This window comes from Polistes fuscatus, unplaced genomic scaffold (genome assembly GCF_010416935.1).
Source record: "Polistes fuscatus isolate 324 unplaced genomic scaffold, CU_Pfus_HIC Scaffold5, whole genome shotgun sequence".
In the NCBI taxonomy this organism is placed as follows: domain Eukaryota; kingdom Metazoa; phylum Arthropoda; class Insecta; order Hymenoptera; family Vespidae; genus Polistes; species Polistes fuscatus.
In genome coordinates, this window is record NW_025113129.1 from 11818105 (window position 1) to 11842864 (window position 24760).

Here is a 24760-nt window from a genome sequence, read left to right on the forward strand (position 1 = left end):
ATTAATTAGCCGAGTACTCACCATCCCCACCCCCCACCATCATCATCGAATTGGATTAATCATCGATGATTAAAATAACAAAACATTTTTGCGAAGAAAAGACAAAACAAATAAACGAAATATTAAAGAAGTGAAATCACTACCCCCACCACCCCCACCTCCCACCACCATCATCATCGAATTGACAATGATGATTAAAATGATAAAACAATATTTTTGCAAAGAAAAGACAAAACAAGTAAACGAAATATTAAAGAAGTGAAATAACCACCCCCACCACCCCCACCTCCCACCACCATCATCATCGAATTGGCAATGATGATTAAAATGACGAAAAAACATTTTTGCAAAGAAGACAAAACAAATAAACGAAATATTAAAGAAGTGAAATAAGAAGACGATGACGAGACGAGGGAAAAATATGTACTACTCTCCGCAAATGAAGATGCTTTTTGAAAGAAATGTACGCGGTTGGTAGATTTTTTAAGGAGAAAAATGCACGACATTCCACTTGCCGGGGCTTTTATTTCTCTTCTCTGCTCGCATGAGAAAAGAAGAAAGGAAAAGAAAAGGAAAGTAAAAGAAAAGAAAAGAAAATAGGGGGAGGGAAAGGGTGGAGGGGTGGTGAATGAACAGGTGAAAGGGTTGGAAGAACACGTGACGCGCGATGCGGGTTAAAATTCTAACGACTCGTCGAAAGATTCGCTTGAAAAAGAAAAAAAGTAATAATAAAAATAAAACCTTCTCTCTCTCAACGCGGTTAATATATAGAAAAGATATATGTGCATTAGAAGAAAGTAGGAAGAATAATAAAGAAGTTGAAAAATAAAGTCTTTTATCTTTTTCTATTTCTTGGTAATGGAATGAGAATATTATTCGTGCTCACGTAAATCGACTTTTTCTAACATAGTAAACGAAACGAGCTTCTTAAGCACCCATAAAAGCGTGCGACGACACTGTCTCTCTAACATTATATATGCGTTGGCATATAAATATGTCGTTGCATGAGCTTCCTGTTTTAATAAAGAAAAAGATTCGTAAGAAAAGATGATGTGTATGTGTATGTGTATGTGTGTATATATATTTCGAACAAAATTATTAATAAATAAAGAGGAAAGAGATGTTACTTTAAATAATTTTAAAAAAATCAAATAATTAAAAAGATACGATTAATAAATAAATAAATAAATAAATAAATAAATAAACCAATCGTATTAATATATGATTCAATTCATTGTTAAATAATAAGAGGAAAGAGATGTTACTTTCAATAATTCTAAAAAAAAAAATTAAAATGATACAATTAATAAATAAATAAATAAAACAATCGTATTAATATATGATTCAATTAATTGTTAATTTATGAGAAGAAAGAGATGTTACTTTAAATAATTTGAAAAAAAAAATTAAAATGATACAATTAATAAACAAATAAATAAATAAATAAAACAATCGTATTAATATATGATTCAATTAATTATTAATAAATAAAGAGGAAAGAGATGTTACTTTAAATAATTTAAAAAAAAAAATTAAAAAGATACAATTAATAAACAAATAAATAAATAAATAAACCAATCGTATTAATATATGATTCAATTAATTATTAATAAATAAAGAGGAAAGAGATGTTACTTTAAATAATTTAAAAAAAAAAAAATTAAAAAGATACAATTAATAAACAAATAAATAAATAAATAAAACAATCGTATTAATATATGATTCAATTAATTATTAATAAATAAAACAATCGTATTAATATATGATTCAATTAATTGTTAATTAATGAGAAGAAAAGAGATGTTACTTTAAATAATTTTAGAAAAAAAGAAACACAAAAATTAAAAAAATACGATTAATAAACGAACAAAACAATCGTGTTAATATATACGATTCAATTAATTGTTAATTAATGATAAGATAGAGATGTTACTATAAATGATTTTTGAAGATAAAAAAAAAGTTACAATTAGCAAACACGATTAAATAAATAAATAAAATAATTAATTAGTCAAGCTAAATTTATACACTTCTCTAAATGTCTTTCTCTAATTCGTTGCTTCGTTGACTGCCTTTGTGGCACGTTACAGGAAACATTGAAATAACTCGATCATTTTCAAACATTAATATTATCGCTTCTTCTTCTTCTTCCATCCTATTCCTATTATTTTTCTTTTTTTATCATAATTTCTAATTGGTTCGTATTTTTACGAATAACGGAAGAAGAACGAAAAGAAGGAAAAAAAAAACCATCTATAAAAACATAATTAAAAATAAAAATAAAAAAAGAAAAGAAAATTGTCGAGCATAGGAGATTCTTATTCGTACTCGACAATTTTCAAAGCTTTTCCTAAGGAAAAAAATTGCGATAAAACTTAGGGTCTCTTCGTTAAAAGAAAGAGAAAGAACAAACAATGATAGCATTGTAAGTATGAAAATTCTCATCAATATAACACAACAACACTCATACTACACCTATTCAATGACTCACTTTTATGCAAAAAGTTTACATCACTTTTTCACTAGACTCTTTTTCCTCGGTAACTATTTTCCACCCCGTAGACACAAACGACCACTAGTTTTCTATTATTATCATTATCATAATTATGATCCGTATTTTCTCGTTATTTGCGGTTTAAGATGATCATCATCAACAACACAACTACAACAACGTGTACGATTGACTCCAATATAACCGAGTTATTTTTTGTTTAATCTTGCGGGGAGAGTAATATCATCATCATCATCATAACCATCATTATTATTATTATTATTATTATTATTATTATTATTATTCTAACTGGAATATGAAATATCGAAGTACACGAGAAAAGGAAATAATACGAGTAATTGGATAATTTTCGAGTCCCCACTTAATGTTGAGAGGGGGTGGGGGTGGGGAGGAGAGGGGGAGGGGAAAAAAATTTTATTGTATTACTTCTTATCTATCTAAATCAGTAAACGACCGCATTTATAGGGGGGAAAGAAAAGAAAAAATATGAAAGAAAGAGAGAAAGAGAGAAAGTTTGCAGAAAACTTACGCTTAGATAAGACCTTCTTTTACAAGAATATAGTTAACGAAAGGAGGACACACGAATAGAATCGATCGTCTCCTCTATATATCTCTTATCGTTACTAGCATCCAAATTCTTCGATGTACCAATGAGATAACGCCTTCTCCTTCCCCATTCTGATACGTGCTTCGATATCGTAATGACGTAACAAACGATTCTTTTTATCATGCAAATTTGTTAACGAAAAGATCGTTATATTAATACGTTATTAGCGACAAATAATTCGATTAAATGATTATTCGTCTAAAATCATTTCTACGTGATCTCATAATTTTGTTGTTTAATTATTTAATCGAGATCTGTGTGGGGTGTGTGTGTTTCTTTTCTTGTTTTTTTTTTTTAAATTTTGTTTATCGTTATATATAACCGTAGATAAATAAGCAAAATCAAACGTATCCCCACCTTTATCAATGCATTATATTAATTAGTATTAATGATATAATAATAATAATAATGATGATGATGATCAATCGTCAACATAATTGACAACAAATTGTGCAAATATATACATATCAATTTTGATTATAATAAATATGTTTATTTATTATCATTAATATTAATGATAATTGTTGAAATAGAAGAAAAAAAAAATCAATAAAAATTGTACGCGCTAAAATGCGATTTGAAAAATTGTAAAAAAAAAAATAAAAGAAAAGAAAAAAATTCGATTTAACATTAGCAAAGATAAAAGAAGTATAAAATAACCGTAGATAAATAAGCAAAATCAAACGTATCCCCACCTTTATCAATGCATTATATTAATTAGTATTAATGATATAATAATAATAATAATAATAATAATAATAATAATAATAATAATGATGATGTGATGATGATCAATCGTCAACATAATTGACAACAAATTGTGCAAATATATACATATCAATTTTGATTATAATAAATATGTTTATTTATTATCATTAATATTAATGATAATTGTTGAAATAGAAGAAAAAAATCAATAAAAATTGTACGCGTTAAAATAGTGCGATTTGAAAATTGTAAAAAAAAAAAAAAAAAGAGAAAAAGAAAAAAATTCGATTTAACATTAGCAAAGATAAAAGAAGTATAATATTCATGATGCGCAAAATAACGTTACCCAATGATAAATCCGAGGTATATAATAATGCGTTCGTGAGACGAATAACGTTCAATACTACCTTTCAAGCATGTACAGAACGAACGATCGGCCGAACTCTCATCGATTACGTTAACTGTCATTAGACCACGTGGTTTCCGGCTCGAAAAACGGTTCGCATTGATTACAATATGGGTGTCGGTAAGTGTATGCCAAACGTAACAGGGTGCGGTCAAGCTCTGTTACGTTGATTAACTTCATTGACCTCAAAATTGGAATCGAGTTACGATAAACAGACAGGTATTATGTATGTATGTGTGTGTATATATGTATTATAGTTCGTACTGACCTATTTCATTCGTAATCATTTAAATGAAGGGAACTACGTTACGCAATGATGCGTTATCTTCTCTATCGTAACTAATGATTTGTCATCTTCATCTTCATCTTCATCTTCATCTTCATCTTCTTATGTGTATTATTCTTCTTCTTCTTATTTTACTTCTTTTCGTCGATTAGAATAATAACTCACCGATATATTGTATCAACGTAAAGAAATATCCCTATTATTTATCTTGTTAATAATTTTCATCTCACCGTTCGGATTTCTCTATACTCACCTGTAACAAAATACAAAAATATGTTCTCAAATTAACGTACAAAGTGAACATCATTTTGAATATATAGAAGAATATTGTTTTAATCGTAAAAGAACAGACAACCAAGAGAGAGAGAACACAACATCGTAGTTCCCTTATAAAATAATTGTATTGATCTTGAACTTAGGACCATCTAATAAAGTAATCGATATAAATTATTAATCGCGTCATTGAACTAAACTTCTATACCTTACAGTGCGATAATTAGACTATGAGGGATCGGATTACATACGGTCACGTGGCAAATGCGGGATCAATCGACCGAAAGATTGACACATCGGTAAAAAAACGAATAACGATAAGAACGTCATTGTATACATATTTGTCTATTTCGTCAGGCGTATCTTATTTCTTATCCACCTGTAAATACAAACCTCGATGTTTGCGAAATAAGAAAATAGATTTTATCGGAAGGGGTGAGCACTTGAAAGTGGTGGGGGGAAAGGAGGGAAGGAAAATAACGATTGTTTCTTTCAAAGGTTTATCGTTGAACGATCGTAAACTTCCTCGGGTATAAATGAAAATATAATTCGATTGAAATTTGTCCCTTGTATATAAACGTAGAAGAAAAACACTTTTTATAAATAATACGAATGAAAAATATGTGAACACAGTTAAATAATATTCGTCTAAAGTCGTTGACGAATAATGGGGAAGAAGAAAAGAAAAACTCACATAGCCAGACGTTGCCACGGGGTGCCGTTTGAAGAAGGTTGAAACGTAGATTAAAATCAAGACCAGCCAAATCTTGACGTAACCGACTGCTATCCATAATTAGTGCCCTTTCTGGTAGCAAGAAAAGATGGTCGCTTCCTTCGAGTGGCCCCAAACTACGAGGGTGTTGTACACCGAGCGATCCAAAACGAGCCGTCAACATTTTGCCAAGGCGTTTGTTGCTTTTTCTACTACTACTATTATTATTCCTGCTGCTGCTACTTGTACCGACGACCTCGACCTCGACCTCCTCACTTTTAAACTCACTAATACCGTCCCCCGTACTAGTAACATTCCCCTCCTCCACATCCTCGGCCAATGATCGCTCGAGACCCGACACCCTGCCGATCGACGATTTCAACCACTTTTCACGAAGAATGATTATTCGAATTGGCGATTACTATTATTATAACCGATCTATTTCGTATCTAATTTATTTATTGATTTATTTATTTATTTATTTGTTCGTTAGTTTATTTGATTAATTGTTTATTTATTTTCTTATCTCACGAGCACATAACCGCGTATTATTATTATTCGCTATCGATGTGTTTTCTGTTAATAAATATTATATTCACATATGTTAAATAAACGATGATGTATCCCCCTCCCTGTTGGATGAAATTTAATCGAAACTTTAATTACTATATCTTCTTCTTTTCTCTTCCGTATCCAGTTACATTCGTGCTGTAAATTGGCAAATTAAAAATGATCCGATAAAGATTGTTCGTGTTTTTTTTTGTATTTTTTTATTTTTTTATTACTACTAGAAGGTTAAAAAATATGGCAATGAATCTGTCGCTTGATATGAAAGAGAAGGAGCGAAAATGAAATAAAAAAAAATCGAAATGAGAGTATTTGTCGAGTGTCGTGTAAAATTGGCGAATTAGGATTGCACGTAAATAGGATTTAATTCCTCGTAGTAGTAACGGCGTGGGAAGAATTTAAGTTAATTAATCCTTCTACTACTGACGGTAAAAGATAGAGAGACGGAAAAGATATATATATACAAAAAAAAAAAAAAAAAAAAAATAGATAGAATGAAAGATGTACGGGGTGTCTCTGGAGAGAATCGTCAATGTCTCTGTCGACCTACTATCGAAATTTTAGATCAATGTCGCGTATTCAATTTAATAATTGAGAGGGTTTCCTAAAAAAAGAAAAGTGTAAAAAACCAGGTGAAGCGTAAACGCATCTCGTCGGTGTATTAATACTTGTTAGTTGGATGCAAAACGTTGAATTTGTTTTTTTTGTTTCCCCCCTCGTTAATTGAAAGCTCAGTGAGATAGAAAGTGAGTACCTTTCTTTCTTTCTATTTGTCTCTTTGTTTAAAACGAATTTTGCGACCTCATCGAGTCATAGTCGACGAATGTTCCGGGAGCAGTCGAAGATAAGAAAGAAAGAAAGAAAAAAAAAGAGAGAAAAAGAAAGGAAGAAAAGCCAAGTGGAAAAATCGAAGTGAACGAAGAAGAAGAGACGAGGGGGCAGCAGGAGGGGGGGAGAACGAGATGGGGTTTGTTCGACACATGCGTATTTCGAACGACGCCAAAAAGCAAAACTCCTCTTACTACACCCCACTCTCCGGTCTTCTCCTGGTCTGCTTTTATTATTTGATAACGCGTACGATTTATATATCTACCTACGAATATTTCCAATTGGACAAATTCAAAAGGATTATTTGATATTTGTTTAACGAGGGAAAAAAAAAGAAGAAAAATTAATTAACAAAAAGTATTGACTTGCGATGACGTATTATAAAAAGCAAATGAAAAGAATATTCGAAAGGAAAAAAAAAGAAAAACGAAGCTCCGTTATCGGCAAAGTTTACGTAGGACTAGGAAATTGATGATAATAAAACAAGACACCTATACTATAACGCGAGAAATATCGTATATAGAAAAACGTGAAGTATAATAAACAAATTTATAGATCTTTTTTAGCCTTTTTATACGAGTATACAAAATTCTTGATCTAAATTCGTCAAATTATTGGCAAACGTTACCGCCAACTCTAACGGACAATCGTATATCAAGGAAATGAATTCAAGAAAGTCTAGAAAGCAAATGAGCATACGGTTATTTTCAATACTTTTTCGTCTCGTATCAACGTAACGATATATTACGATGTAACGAAACGAGTAAGCCTCAAACGTTACATATATATATATATATATAGGAAACTTGTATATCAATGCAATTCCGTCTAGAAAAATGAAAATCGTAATAATACATAATATATCTTTCTTCGTCTTTCCGGTTAACATTAATACGTAATAATAATAACACCTATTTATCGCTACGTTCACCGAGCTGTATATATACTACTGTCAGAATGCAATACGTAAACGAGTGCACGCATATACACGTGACTACACGATGATAACAAAACATTTATATTAACAATTTGATAATAATTGTATATTCTTTAAAAGAAAAAAAATATATATATATAAATAAATAATTAATCGAATATTAAAAATATATATATATTATGATTGTCCCACCTATCACACGAATTATGTCACTGGACGCGCGGCGCGCACCAATTAAAATCGATTATCGAAAATCTGGACGAATAACGCATTTACGAACGTAATACAATAGGAGATGTTCAAGGCGCGACGATCGGCGCTCAACTGTGAGCGCGTCGAGTCCTGCCTCCTACTGCATACACTGTATCGCGCCAGCGAGCCGAACCCCACCCGAAGATTACCGAAGGTCCACGATTCGTCGTAGACTCGCTCCTACCGATGATGTACGAGAAAATTCATTTCTTTTTTACATTTTTTTTTAAATAATAACGTTTACAAATATCCACAAACATTAGTTATAATATTTATATATATATAATACTTACATATGCGCTGATAATTATTAACAATAGTAGATTATTCAAACAATTGGAAAAAGAAAAAGAAAAAAAAATGAATCCTTATGATTAATATATTATAATACGAATAATTATTAAATAAGAATTCATTGTTATAATTAATGACGCATATATTACATCGTAATTGGGCATATGCTCTTTTTATGTGTTTTTTTTTTCTTTTTTTTTACTTAAATACACGTAAGTATATAAAAATGATGCAAAGGCACGATTTCTCCCGACATTTCTTTGTCCCGCGGATGGAAAAAAAGATCACGTGATATATTGCTCGAAAGAGCGGGAAGATTCGATTCCGCGAACGTGTGCGCACAATTGCACACGTTTCTCGGTGCTACTACCTTCTCCTCCTCCTTCTTCTCCTTGTCGTCGATGATGCGAGAGAGTAAAGAGACTCGGCATCGCATTCGTTTCAATTCCCGATCTCCCCGATTCGGGTTTAGTATTAATCCTTATAAAGCGATCTTCGAAGGTATCGAAGGATCATCGAAAAGACTTGACACGCGAGGCACGCACACGGAAGATTGAGAGAGTCAGTAGCAACAAAAGTAGTAATAATATTAGTAGTAGAATTATTTAGTAGCTGTGTAGTAGTAACAGTATGCTTCGTTTCTTTACCTCCGTATATAACAGTATATAAGCATGGATGAAATTTCTGCTACGCTGAATTAGCCTAATACCTATGTTCTACTTTGAATCTAGACGACGTAATGACCCGTTACTTGTTTAGATACGTTTTTTTTATAGTTAGAAAAAAGTGAAACGAGCGTGAAAAAAAGAAAAGAAAGAAAGAAAAAATAATAATAATAATAATAATCTAACATAAGAATTAAGAAAAGAATAAGCGATGACGCGTCATTTCGTTGTAGTAACATTCGCATAGTGTACGAGAAACCATACAGGTAGTGGAGAGGGATCTTCTCGTAATTCTTTATTATTCTCTTCGTATATCTGGCTAAAGACATACTACTGAATCCTTCTTTTTCTATCTCTGCGTTTCTTTATTTCTTTATTTTTTTTTTAAAAAGTCTAACTTATTTTCCTTCTTACATATAACAAAAAAATCCTCTTTTAGCGATTCGCGGAATTTCACGTTTCGCGAAGAGAAAAGGATTGGTCCGGCTCGAAACGAGGCGAAAGTCAAATAACGGTCTAACCATTAAGCATAACGACTTTTTCAGAGACGCGGGGCGGCAGGTTTAAAACTCGTGCAAAGCAGCAGCGTGCACCAACAACCAAACCACCACCATTACCAACCACGAGCCTCACAACAACTACGTATCCTTCTCTTCTTTTTATTCTCTTTTTTTCTTTTTTCTTTTTTGTTTTCTTTCCACTTGCCTCTCTTTTGCTAGCCAGGTTGTTTAGCTAGCAAACCACCACCACCACCAACAGGTCGACGAAACGATCGTCGAGGAGAGTTTTACCGAACGTTCCGTAGTTCGATCGGTGTTCTTGGAAAGTGTTCGTATACGCGGAAAATATGTAGTTCGGTATGCTTTAACTCTTGCAAAGACAGACAGACAGAGAAAGAGAGAGAGAAAGAGATAGATAGATAAAAAGAAAGAAAGATTAAGAAAGAAAGAAAGAAATAAATAAACGTTTCGAAAGGCATAAAACCGAGGGCCGAACGATAAATCGTAAACCGTGATGACGGTTGCACGCACGATCTTTGTATCTATCCATCTATCTATCTATTTATCTATCTACTTATATTTCTCCCATTCTTTCTTTCTTTATTTATTTATTTATTTATTTATTTATTTCTTATAGTACGACTAACATGATGATATTCCTTTAGCTTAGAATTTCTCGCTTATACTTCATGGCCGCCACCGCCGACTCATACCACCCACGTGCCTTTCCGCTTTGCAATTCTTACGGCTGCACTGCGTGTGCGTCACAGTACCGTTCCTCCTCCTATATATTTTCTCTCTCTCTCTTTCTTTCTCTCTTACCATCTTTGTATTTATATACACAGAACCTTGTGTCTTTCTTTTTGTATCTCTGTCACATCAACTGCATCCTTTTACTCCTTTGGTTGTAAGTGTGTAAGTTCGATACATCATCGAAGCAAGGCATCGGCATGCTTAAACCGAGAGAACAAACTTGAAAGTTTCATTTTTATATTCTAATTCTATCTCCTTTCTCTCTCTCTCTTTCTCTGAAATATAAATTATTTATCGTGTCATGTAAATTTTGTATAAAACCATGACCTAGAACGATAGATCGCAATGTAATGGTAATGTGGAATATAAAAAAAGAAAAGAAACAACAAAAAAAGAAAATTAGAAATAAGAAAAAGTATAATAAAGAAAAATCACAATTTTCTAAACGCTTTTATTCGTTATTTTCTCTTTTTGTCTTTTTTTTTCTTTTTTTTTTTATGATCGTTCCAAATGAAAAACAACGACGAATAACCAACTTCGTTTCGGTCTTTTGCAACAGTTTTAAACTTAATAATGCTGGATTTATAAAGCTTTCTCTTATTAACGCATTGCGAAACGCATTCCTTCGCTTATAACCTACTCTCGATTTAACTATATATTTTTCCGAACGAATTTTCTTATCGCATCTTGACTCACTCGCTCCTCGCTATTTTGCTTGCCTTCGAAGCTCAGTAAAGAGAGAAAATAAAAATATATTTATTGAACAGACTTTTTTTCGAAATACTAACCTACAGTTTTAATCGCTGACCGAATCGTTGAAATATTCGCTACACGTTTTTCTAATCAACTAATAATATTTTTCCTTATACCAATTCAATTTTCTAAGTAAGTAGTTCTCGAACCATTTTGTACCATTGAGTATAAAATATCATTTTATACTCAAAGGTTTCATTCAAAATAACACCAAGCGTTTATCAAGTGTACTATTAAAAATGCATTTGTTACGAATATTATTTACAAAATAAAAATACATATAGTAATTAAACATATTTTATTTTGTATTTCTACTTGCGTATTCGATTGGTTTCATAATTTAAAAAAGAAATATCGAATTACTATAAACAATTTGTAATCAATCCTACTTATAAATTTCGATCCGAAGATAATTCGAATGACTATAATAAACTAGAATCGTTGTTCTAAGAATCACGAATTTGATACTCCATTGCTGTCACGTAAATAATACAATCATGTGGCTGATAAAACGTTATGGTGTCTCGTGTGTCACTTGAAAGATACAGTAAGCATTTGAATATAAAGAGGATGGGATCTGGTCACGGTATAAAAGCGAAGAGAAAGTGTTAATAATAATAATAATAATATTAATAATAATAATTATAATAATCGTTAAATAAATTGAAGAGAAAAAAAGAACTAACGGCAACGAAAGCAATAAAAAAAAAAAACCAATAGAATGAAGAATGTTTTAATTAAAAACGTATAATAAATTATTTGATATCGATTAACGTTTAATCCTTGATAAAATACACACGATCGATTTATTGTATTTCTCGCTTAGTAGAATGAAGAGAAAATAAATGAAAGTATTCCTCAAATTGTACATCCTCGAGTGACGTATTACGTTACGTTGTTGAATCCTTGGATAAAAGCGGATAATCGGGATTTATAGGGACTCCAATAAAATTCCACCACTCCTACTACGACGATGACGACGACGACGATGTCCAGTCGATCCGATTATCGACCTCGAAGCAATTACCGCACGAAAACGATCTCTCTTTTAATCCCTCTTTTGCCTCTTTCAATCTAGTCACGATGTTCTATTATTAATTTGTTTTTTTTTTTTTTTTTTTATTCAACCGAAACTCTTTCTTTTTCATCGATTGAACAAAATTCACTTCAAATTCTCGGATAATAGTCGTCCTGAGTCGGATAATCCGATAATAATTATGTAAGAGACAAGTGGATAGATTTTGACCAAAACCATCCATTTTAAGTATTGCCACTGGTGTTCTTTTTTTTTTGTCCAGTGAGTAATTTGTTAAATAATCACCCGAGGGAGTAAAAAGTCCAAGGCACGTACAGATTACACCATCTCGTTCGGATACGAACAATTTTGTTTTATCTCCGTCGTTCCGCATAGATAAATTTGCTTGGTTTTTTCTCCCCCTCCCCTCTGCCCCTAATTTTAATTACTTTTTTTAACGACAACGACGATGAATATTACCTTGGGAAACATTGTTGTGTCATTATTATTTTTTGTTCTGTCTCGTTCAGTAAACTTCATGCATTCGTATATTTGATCGAACTACTATCGTTCTTACTATCTTCCAATAGAAATATACTTTGTTTTTGTGCATTTTATTAACCAATTATAGAATACGACATCGTGCGTTATGTTTTTTCTTTAGATTTTGTTGCACATTTTGTTCCATCCGTTCTAAAAGAACATATGAGTTCTCGCATAGGAATTTATCGAAGATATAAACTCTGTTGTTGTTAAGAGATTTTCTTTGGGAAAGTAACTCGGAAGAAAAATAACTTGTAACGTAGAAAATATAATAATACGTGAACGGGTTTGATTCTGGGCCGTATCAAAAGGAGCACGTAGGTCTTCTTCCGATGTTCAAGCAACCGAGCATATCGAAAGAATAATAAAAAAGGATAGCAACGGCATGCCGAATGTGACCCAGTTAAAAATCCGATCGAACGAACGTATCCTTCTTTATATTGACAATGAACAACGACGTCGAGAGAATACGAAAGAAATGATAAAGAAAGAAAAATATAAAGAAATGAAAATGAGAGGAAACATTTCGTATACCCTAGCCAACTTTCCGTATCCTCGTAACTTCCTCGAAACAGGGGATAAGGGGGTGAAGGGGGACGAAGGATCACACCCTCTCAAGTAAATCAATTTCTTCCTTTTCGTGCTGCTTTCATCATTTCTAATATATATAAATCATAAAATAATCTATTCCTAGTTATTGTTAACTCTTCACAAATATTTTTCAAGATGTAATTATCATCCTTCTGGTAAGTTGTCTTCTTACAAAAAAAATAAAAATCCATGAGCAACTGTAACGAAAATTACCAAACCCACATAGACCACATAATAGAATTAATTATTGTATTATAGTTTATGAATAAACAACTGTACTATCTTATATTCTATCGAATATAAGCAATGAATAGATTATTATTTTCTCGAATAGATAAAATTTTCTTGTCGATATTCAAGACAACTATCGATCTTTTCGCGTCTTTGACCTTTTCGACGCACCCAAGTCTAAGTCCCCTGACGACTTTCTTTCTCGTTGCTCATTGAAATGATATATAAAAACGTTTACCTGATATTTTATCGAACATCATCCGCGATCATCATCCGCATTAAACCAACACTTTCAAACCATAAAGAAACTGCGAGCGAGACAATTCTCGACATCCGATTGGTTTATATTTTTTAATGTATAGTAGAATTCCAATCGGCAAGCAAGCTTATGACTCACCTGAAACAGAAAGAGAAATGACGTCTTAACAATCGTAATTGGACGTTAATTGGGGATATGTGGAACGTGTTATTTGAAATCAAGTGCGAATTTAATTAATTTGCTTGATATTTTTCTTTTTCTTTTTTTTCGACTTTTAAGAGAAAACATTTAAAACGAGACACGAGGTATGTACGTCCTGTTTTTCACGCAACTTCGAATTCGAATATAGTTCACTACTTGTTACTAGGAGATACATTTATAAATACTCTTAATGAAAGTGGTATATATCATCAAGCAAATTGTTTTAACAAAATAATCTGATAAAAAAAAAAAGAAAAATTGAAACCTTAACTTTTACATTAGTCGATTAAAAATTAAAACGAATATTCCATAAACGTGGTCGATTAATAAGAATTCTGCAGTACCATCGACCGAATTAAAATGAAAAAGAAAAATATATAAGTTAGATGATTTGTCAATGAGTTTTCAGTCTCGGCCGTACGATGGCGCAGTGATCTATCTAATCGACGGTCGCGCTATCAAACGTTCTAGCGGCAAAATTTGGAATCATCCGATGAATTTGAAACGTATGGCGCGCATTCGCTTAAGCGCTTTTATGCGAAGAACTCTATTTTAGAATTGGCCTCTGTATGCGTGCATGCGTGTGTGCGTGAATGTGTATGTGAATGTGAATCCGGTAGGTTCGGAAGTATCGGTTTGTCCATAGACGAAATTAGACATTGAACGAGCCTAGCGCGATTGACGTTCCCCATCCAACCTTCCCCACCCCCCTCCCACCTAATAATACTATAGAAGAATCAAAAGCTAGCTGGCTAAAAGCTTACTACTACTTTCTCTTCTTACTGCTTTTGTTTACGTTTCTATTATAGTTCAGTTCAACGATTAGTTCGAAATCACAGACAGCAAAAGAAAAAGAGAGAAAGAAAAAGAGAGAGAGAGAGAGAGACAGGATCACGTTCAAATGCCAAATCAAAAACCTTTTCACTCTAGTACTTTCTATTACCTTGTACATATATTTAACGCACGTTTCGCGTCGCATTGATTTTCGCATTTACTTTATGTTCAAACCGCTATGAGGGTAGTATATACACACACCCCGTATACGAATAGCGAAAATTTCTAATGGTCTGAAAATTGGGCGTGTACGAACCCCCATACGCGAGGGGAATGTATCAAATTTTTCTCAATAATGATTTTCTTCTCATCAGCAACAAGGAATATAAGTTACAATTTAAAAAAAAAAAAAAAAAAAAAAATTCATCCCTTCTTAATCTAACGTTAAATGTACTTTATCTAATATTCTTTGTCATCTTACGAATCCTAACAAAACGCCATTCGTCATCGTCGTTTTCGAGGGCGGCCGCTTTAAACGGTGAACGTGACATCACTACTACTGTGCCAAATACTTTCATCGTCTAACGGAAGTCGTTATTTTTATCTTTTCCTTCGATTCTTTACTGAAAGAACGTTTATTTCTTAAGATGCAAGGCGTTCGACCAAACGGAAAAAAGAAAAAAAAAGAAAAAAAAAAAAATTCCTCCAAGGTCTCCCACCGTTTAAAATAAAAGTCTATCATGGCAGAGATAAAGGAAAGAAGATAAACGTTGTAATAACTCGTTGATGAAAAAGAAAAAAAAGAAAAAACTCTACTTTAAATCGTCAACAAGTATTATTCTTCGTCCGATGAAATAATTTGTCGAGAAATTTAAAAAATAATAATAATAATAATAATAAAAAAAAACAATATAAAAGAAATGGAAAGGAAAAGAAAACACGAGAAAGACAAACATTAATCAAACGAGTTTATCTTTATGATTCTTCGATACTTTCGATGTACCATTTTCTCAACTACGAACGAAGCTGACGTAAGCTGCTTCGAGATAGTTCTCTTTATACATGTGATTCAACGACAGTATCAAAGATCGCCCACTTTAATGACTCGATTTACTCGCGAATTAGTCGGCGGTTCGTTGCTCGGCAAGCCCACGTTTTTCTACTAATCAATCTTTTCTTAAATAATTATAGATATTATCTGAAAGAATTGGTCGATACGATTATCTTTTTAAATACAATATTGTTAGATATGATATCATTGTTTTCTTGTTGTTTTTTTTTTTTTTTAAATAAATCTACGTAATCGTATCAACGTGAATTCAGATAGAACGTTCATCGTTGTTAAGATTATTGTAAACCAAGTTGAAATCTAGAATAAAACAATGAATATAAACTTATTATTTATAATATATATTATATAGGATCTCTTATAATGTTTAAAATGCATAAGAATTAGTCCAATGACCAAATGATGGACAAGCCTAATTGAGAGACTCTTCGATCTAACGAGCGACAGGTTTTACGACATCCGGAGATTAACGTTATTCCGGTTGACCTGATACTTTTATTTCTCTCTCTCACACACACACACACAGACATACATATCAAAGAGGTATACCTTTGTTTCCGTTCCAGGCTTTTAAAGGAAATTAATTTATTAGCCGATAATGACATAACGGCTTTAAAATGACCTCGAATTCTCGGTAATTAGATGCATCATTTTTCATTGCTAAAACTTCACGCTCACCGATGGTTTTATTTAATAGTTTTTAGTGTTACTTAAAATCGTACACCGTTATACGCTCTTACTAGATTATTTTCTTGAAAAATATTGGTACAGTGTGTTTAATATGAAAACAATCTAAAAATAAATACATTAGTACGTCTTTATTATATATTTAATGAGTTTAACTCGAAAGCCATTATTTATAACAAGTGTATTAAGCAAATACGAAAATAATGTACTGAAAAAACCCGTCACTAAAAATTCGTGTAACTGTAAAAAAAAAAGTTTTTTTTCATGCTCAATAATTAGTCACCCTATATATGTTTTCATTATTATTTAAATATTTTTTAATATCAGAATCAATTTAATATCCATTATAAGTAAGAATAATGAAAAGTATATTTGTTGACAAATCAGGTATCTAATAATATATTTCGAAAATTAAACAATTTTATTAACTGAAAATTTTTAATAAAAAATCATCATTGAGCGTAAAAACGTTAAAAAAAAATATATTGTTAGTATAAACAATCGTAAATAGTAGTAAAGTACATTAGAATGTTCTATGTAGTTTAAATGATTGTTAATTAATCGAAAAAATGTATATTATTATAAAAAAGCAGGGAGTATAAGCTCAACGTATCCTTCCTCTTCGAAATCAAACATTCGACTGACACGTTATCCTCTAAGCAAATTCTTTTATTGATTATTGTTTCTATGACTTTCCGAAGGCCACGAGGAAAATATTCTTATAATCAATAGAATATTTAAATCTTTATTAATTTTGTAAACATATTTATATAGTCCTTTTATTTATTGTTAATTTTTATGTATATATATATTATCTATTTATTTATATTTATTTTTATTATTATCTGTATCTTTCTTATATTTTAATTAATTTATTTATTTATATATAAATTATTTTATTTATCAATATTACATTTATATTATCTTTATCTTTCAATATTTATTCTGGTATGTAACAATGGGTAATTTTCGTTAATGTTTGAATAAACGTATATGTTTTTCTAAAAGTCATATAAACAACGATCAATAAAAGCACTTGCACGGAGGACAACGTGCCAGTCGAGCGGTGTATTTCGAAGGGAACAGTACGTCGCATATATACCCGGTGTTTTTACAATTACGATATACACTTTTTTCGATTAATTAACAATCATTTAAAATATATCGTACATTCCGATGTACTCTCTATTAATATTTATAAATCTAAATTAAAAATTTAATATAGCGTAGATTAATTTAAATTTAAATAATATTTCGATAATATTCGTACGATATTAACATTGTTTTTTTTATTTTTTTTATTTTAGATGATGATATGAAATGTTTTAATGCTAACCGAATATCTTTGCGTATTACAATTATTAGTTTGAATTAATCAAAATATTTGCAATGTGCAGGAAACGTATGCGAATGAATATCCTTCGGACCCACTGTGATATGAATTTGAAATTTCATAACAGTTAACTGTACCATAACATTTATTTTATATTTTTAATTAAAATGTTATTTGAAATATGTCACGACAAATAATTATATTTCTAATTATCGAGTTGCTGGGTGAAAAAAAATAAAAATAATGGCGAAAAATAATTCTCGAGCGCAAAGGTAATAATAATAATAATAATAATAATAATAAGGTCAAGATACGGTGCATTACATTTAAACGCATACTTCACTTCTTATCGATATTTCGACCGATATTTAGTTTATAATAAACGTGTTGAAAAGAAAAATAATTTTAAGATAGTAAATATAGTTATCTGGATAATTAAATCTAAAACTTTATTTCGTTGTTTAATTCAACGCTAATGATAGCCAAAAGAAATCAATGATTTCCTATTCGTTATCTATGAAATTTGAATCGAAGTCTGTATGAGATATCGCATATAAAATGAAAGTTCCAATGAAGATATCGCTATTTCGTCGTGTCATCTAATCTCTTTTATCTAATCTAATCTGAAAGAATTAAATTGTCGTGTAAGGCTCATAAACGGTCGTATAAAGCTCGACTTCCCACGGTGTATGGAGGACTCGATGAACAAAACTCATTGCGTGTCACGCACACGCACACGCACGCGTCGTACACGTTGCTGACGTAGTCGCAGTATTTTTCATTGACCATTTGAAAACGTCAAGTCTACAGATTAAGTTCAAGAAAACTATTGACTAATAACAAAGATATCGTCAAAATTCACGGTCAAAAAATAATTCTAATATTAGAAAATACGAACATAACAGTTTCTTAATTTACCTACCTATAATATTTAATTAATCAATTAATATTAAAACCCTTTTAGAGTATACCAACATTATTATTTTTTATTTATATCAATAAAAATATATATATATATTTTGTACCCTTAATTTGATCAATTTCGTGCACATTTTATCTTACTGGAAATTAAACAATAATTTAAATGCAATATATAAAAAGTATGCGAATTGCAAAAGGTGTTATAAGGGAGAGAAAGAAGAAAAAAAAGGTAAAATTGACCTTTATTGTGCATACGATTTTTTGTAATTTGTTTTTTTTTTTTTTTTCTAAACATCAACGGAATTTCTTTTGAATACTCGTAGTTAATCGAATGTGAGTAGAAACACGAGAATACAATTGCAGTGGAAAAGTAGGTTGCGACACCTCATGAAAAGAGTACAAACGGCGATTCGGAGAATATCGTATAATCGCGAACACGGAAAATCAATGATCGTAGGAAGGCGCGTGGCAACGTTCTCTTTCTCTCTCTTTCTCTTTCTCTTTCTCTCTCTGACGCTCTCCTTCAGGTGGGTATGTAGTAGCCCGTTGCATCACACAAGTGGAATTAAATCAAATAACCAATTTAAAGGAGCAATGCGATTAAGTCAACGATTTATGGCGTTTGATATAATACGGCTTCCGGTCGTACTTGGGGGGGTGGGGGTGGGTAAGTTATAAACGACGAAGCAGCATTAGCTGTCGAATCTTTTACAAGCGATTTGTCTACGTGCAAGACACATTCCTTTAGCCTTTCTTACTCGAATCGATAAAATTACTTATATATATATGTATATGTATGTGTGTTATTTCGAAGGTAATACCAGCAGTAGATTTTGCATCGAGACGAATTGCAGCAACAGCAGCAGCAGCAACAACAACAGCAGCGGAGTCTCTTTTTTTTTTTCTTTTGCCTTTGCAAATTATTTCATTCATTTTCGTATGCGACCAACAATTAGAAAGATAATCGCAGGTAAAAAGAAAAAATAATATAATGCGCGAGACAACGAAGCGAGAGGTAAAGAAGAAGAAGAAGAAGAAAGGCGTGTGTTCTGTTCTGCAATTTTGATTCGTGCTTTGAACGCAGAAAATGCAGCTGATTGTTTTTCTTTTTCTTTTATTTTATCGTTGCGTTGTAAGAGAAAAGCGGCAGCGTGCCTTGAAGCTCTGGAAATAAGGGACGACCAAATGTCTCGCGGATTGTAATCCCGTTGAAGGGTTAAAGGATGCGCAGGCTCGCGACCTCGTTTCCTTCGTACACGAAGAAGGTGGAAGTTTTGTCGCTGTCGTCGTCGTCGGAGAAGCTAGGTTATAAAGCATTATTCAAGAAACAGCATGAAAGGAAAAGCATTTCTCGTATGATTTTCTGGGCAAAGGATAAAACAACGACGCGAGTAATAGTGGCCCGTGTATTATAAGCGAATTTTCTCAGCTGAGCAAAAAATGAAATGGTAAACGGGAAAGGGAAAAGGGATAATAAAGATAAAGAATAGAAGCATTAGAGAAAACGTGGAGAAGAAGATGGATAAAAAGAAAAAAAAAAAAAGAGACGATTATAGAAATGAAAATGCAGATTGAAAAAAAGGTTTACCTCGAACAATGGTTGTAACCGGCCATTGGGAAGACTCGAGCCTCTTACAACACCACATTGTTACAACTTCTTTTATTTAACGAGACACGAATAAAGGTGTGACTTCGTGTCCTTTTTTTTGTTTTCTCCTCTTAACTATAATTCTCGACGACGACGACGATTACAACGACGACGAGGATGAGGACGATGAGGAGGACGTGGACGACGAGGATGACAATTACGACGGCTAAGTAGACGAGGACGAAGATAAAACGACGACGAAGACGTGGATGATGAAAAGACAACGACGATGAAGGTAGAAACAGACGTTGTAGGAGAGAGAGAGAGAGAGGGATTATATTGAGTCGTCCCTCTCGCGAGGAGGACCTTAACCCAACTCTACGTACGAATGATACAAAACTTGGATAAAAGGTAACCAAAAAATGACAATAGTTATAATAAGTTAACAGTTAACGAATAAACAAACTAATAGAGAATAATGATAATAATAATGATAAACGATGAAGCCCCCCAGTAGTAAAAGCTCTATCCTCGCGCGTGAATACGCTCCGAATTGGTCGAAAGAGGGAGCAGCACAGCACAGTGAACTTTCCTCCTCGTCTCGTTTCGTTTCGTTTCGTTTCGTTTGGTTTCGTCTGGTCTCGTCTCGTTTCGTCGCGTCGCGACGAACCACGGCGCCGGCAAATGGCGTCGACGTCGTCGTCGTCGTCGTCGTCGTCGTCGTCCTCCTCGTCGTCGGCAGCTCCAGCTCCGGTTCTCTGTGGTCGATAGACCACGCACGCTCTCCAACCATTGCTGCTGCTTTACCCCGCACTGCTACACCACCACCACCACCACCACCACCACTTCCTCCTTTTAAACCTTATATAGTTTCCATGGGGAACCAAAAGATGGGGTGGTGTTACCTCTCCTATATTATATACCTTTTAAAATATATTATATTTATATTCTAACTATATATTAAATAGATATATTTTTTATTTGTATATATGTAATTATTAGTATTATAGTATAAGAGGAGGTTAGGTGGTATATATACCACCTAGTATATTTCCTTTCTATAAATGTTTAGTTCAAATATTATAGTTATATATGTTTATAATATATAGTTATTATGTATGGTTATATAGAATATATATAATTATAAGTATTGTAATATAGGAGGAGGTTGGGTGGTATACATACCACCAATTGAAATATAGTTAAATATGTTTATAATATATAGTTATTATATATGGTTATATAGAATATATATAATTATAAGTATTATAATATAGGTGGAGGTTGGGTGGTATATATACCACCAATTGAAATATAGTTAAATATGTTTATAATATATAGTTATTATATATGGCTATATAGAATATATATAATTATAAGTATTATAACATAGGAGGAGGTTGGGTGGTATATATACCACCTAATATATTTCTTTTCTATATATGTTTAATAGAAATATTATAGTTATATATAATTATTATATAGTTTTATAGAATATATATGGTTATTAGTATTATAGTATAAGAGGAGGTTATTGTTGAAGGTATATATGTATGGTGGTATATATACCACCCAACCTCCTCCTATTTCCTTTCTATCTAATCGGGAATCGACCACTTTCTCCTCCTCATTCTCTCTGTATGTCTATCTTTCATTCTTCTTTTTCTTCTTCTTCGTCGTCGTCTCGTCACACCCATCCGGTACGAGGATCGCTCTCTAATTTGCCCTGCAAATCGACCTCCTTCTTCCCAACCTTCTTCTCCTCCTCCTCCCTCACTCCCAACCCCCCTTTCTCTCGATCGATCGATATTCGAAACGTTTCACAAACAGATCAAAAGATTATCGATGATATTAACTCTTCTTGTTCCAGATAATTCATCGAGATATTAGAATCGAATTTGTGTGTGTGTGTGTCGTGAGGATTTATTTGAATAAATATAATTATTTTACGCGTATAAATTTATTAACCCGGTCTAATAGAATTATCTATAATTAAACGTAAAATAAATAAGTCAAATGAAATGAAAAATCTTGAAAATTCTATACTTCTAGAGAGAAATATGCGAGGAGTTTGTCATCGTGGATAAAAATACGATGAAGCAAGGTGAACGCACCCGCGTCCTTTGAGAGAGTCCTTTCATATTCGTTTCTAACCACACTCTGTCTATATATATATATATATGCACGTATGTACAAGCATTATTCTCCTTCATTCCTACGGTTATCGATTGCACCAAGTTTAAACGCGTAAAAGACAACTATTGTTTTCACAATATCTCCGATGACTTCTCTCTCTCTCTCTGTTTCTATCATTTTCTATCTTTCTCTTATACTTTCGTCGAAAGTTTATAGAAATTCCACGCCGATCGAGCAGGAAATTAAATCCTTAGATTATTATACGCTTTACTAGGGACACCGTCGTATGCACGATCACCAGGTAAAAAGAAAAAAAAAATGTAAAAGAACGTTAATATGATCAATGTATAACAAAATTGATCGTAAACTTTAACTTTTTACCTTAATTGCGTTTTCAACAATATCCCTACTGCGTAATATCTTCTACTTTATATATATATATTTTTTGTTATTATTATTATTATTATTATTTATTCATCTCATTTATTCATCTCATAATCAACATTCTCGATCCATTATCGAACAGGTCGTGACATCATCTAAATCGAAAGATATAAAGAAGAAGAAAAAAAGAAGTAGAAACTTTTTATAAATCTCTTAGAACGCGTTCCACATCATTCACACGCACAAATGTTTAAATGGTAAAATGATGAGAGAGAAAAAAAAAAAAGGTAAAAAGGTAAAAGGAAGAGGAAGAAAAGGTGTACGCTAAAGTAACGAAAGAAAGTTGTTTTTTTTAGCTTTGGAAAGTTTATCAAAAGAAATTCAACTGAACGTATTGGTGTGTGTCTTAGGCTACGAGAGAGGAGAGTGTTTCGCGAATTCACAAATTCTAAAATGAAGAGACAACACAGAGAAAGAGAGAGAAAGAGAGAAAAAGAGAGAAAGAGATGAGAATCTAAATATAGCGAGGAGAAGAAGCGCATAGTTTCGCGAAGGAATTTCCAAGACTCCTCGAAGGCAACAGCAGAAGCAGAAGCAGAAGCAGAAGCAGAAGCAAAAGCAGAAGCAGAAGCGCAACAACCACGGTAAAAGCACGCACACGGTGTAAAAGCACGCATACGGTAAAATAAGTAACTTGTACCTCGATCCTCGCGCGCATATTTTTCGCGGGCTGCTACCAAACACGCGTTGGAAGAAGAAGAAGATTCGCGATATGCGGAAGGAAGAATATGCAACACAACGAACAACAAGGCAAATTAACGCACTGGCGAGTTCGCGTTAATTCTTCGAACGCGTCACGGATCGATCGCATAAGAGCTAACACTACACTCATACAAATACACGTACATATATACGTACACACAGACACAGGACAGACACGAGAAGTTTTTCTATTCCTTATACTTCTAGCCATACTACTCGATTCGAACATTATCGAGTTTATTATCGCACGTTTATCGTCCGACTACCATCAGGATAATAACAAACGAATATTAACTACTTCCCTTCTCTATGAGGAATAAAACAAGGAAAGGATTCATCATTATCGTCGTCGTACTATCCATGGATCGATACTATTCTCTCAAGGAATACGATTAATTTAGAATATTTTTATTATTTCATTTTTTGGTTACGGGATTTTATCGATTTCCTTCATTCCATATAGCAAATTTGTTTAAAATGATTATTAAATCTTTTCTTTTAACTTATTTTTATACTTTATTTTTATTATTTTATTATATATTATTTATATTATTTATTTTATATTTTATTATTTATTATTATTTTATTATTCTATTATTTTATTATTTTATTTATATATTTATATTTTATTTTTTACTTTTTTTTTAACTTATTAAATTTTTGTACTTTCCTATATAATATATGTTATATTTTCTATGTAGAAATAATTTGAAAAAGTATTAGATAAATATCATCAATTTGTGCAAGTCAACACAACGTTCTCGTAAATAATCAAAATAAAGTAACATTGTAACAGAATTGAATTTAATTCTAAATGGAGAGGAAAAAGAAGATAATCGATTTGATCGATATCGATTTAGATTAAAGGTAAAAAGAAAAGAAAAAAGAAAAAAAAAAGAGAGAAAAATATAAGAAAGAAGGCAACCGATCGGTTAGACGAAAAATCATTCGAACAATTTCTACGCTCTCGCCATAAATTATCATTAATGGTAAAAAGCCGTGAGAAATGGTGAACGGGTTTTTCATTCTTTTCTTTTTTTTTCTTTTCTCGATACAACCGATAATCGATATACACACGTATGTATACATACATACATACATACGTGATACAGTTCCACAAAGTTATTACTCATCGAACCGTATCCGACACTCGCTTCCGCGGAATTTCTCACCCTGCCAGAAAATCGAGATAATGACGAACGATAAGAGAAGA

General features: G+C 32.1%; 1 protein-coding gene and 1 long non-coding RNA gene across 10 annotated transcripts in view; one reads left to right on the plus strand and one right to left on the minus strand.

Moving 5' to 3' along the window:
• LOC122522326 (MAP7 domain-containing protein 2) overlaps window positions 1-24760 on the minus strand; it is a 114884-nt gene that overhangs the window by 82090 nt on the left and 8034 nt on the right. For 2 of the 9 annotated variants that reach the window (XM_043643349.1, XM_043643346.1), the window contains exon 1: window positions 13672-13705. The exons of 5 other annotated variants lie outside the window; for them this stretch is intronic. In XM_043643349.1, coding sequence (XP_043499284.1) covers window positions 13672-13693 — 22 coding nt within the window. In that variant the 5' untranslated portion in view covers window positions 13694-13705. Of the gene's footprint in view, window positions 1-5486; window positions 5974-13671; window positions 13706-20265; window positions 20415-24760 lie in introns of those variants that run through there. 2 more of the 9 variants (XM_043643340.1, XM_043643336.1) reach the window with 2 other exon arrangements.
• On the plus strand, window positions 20455-23262 carry LOC122522334. The gene is made up of 2 exons (XR_006305031.1): window positions 20455-20676; window positions 23196-23262. It is a non-coding gene; the product is annotated as an uncharacterized LOC122522334 (long non-coding RNA).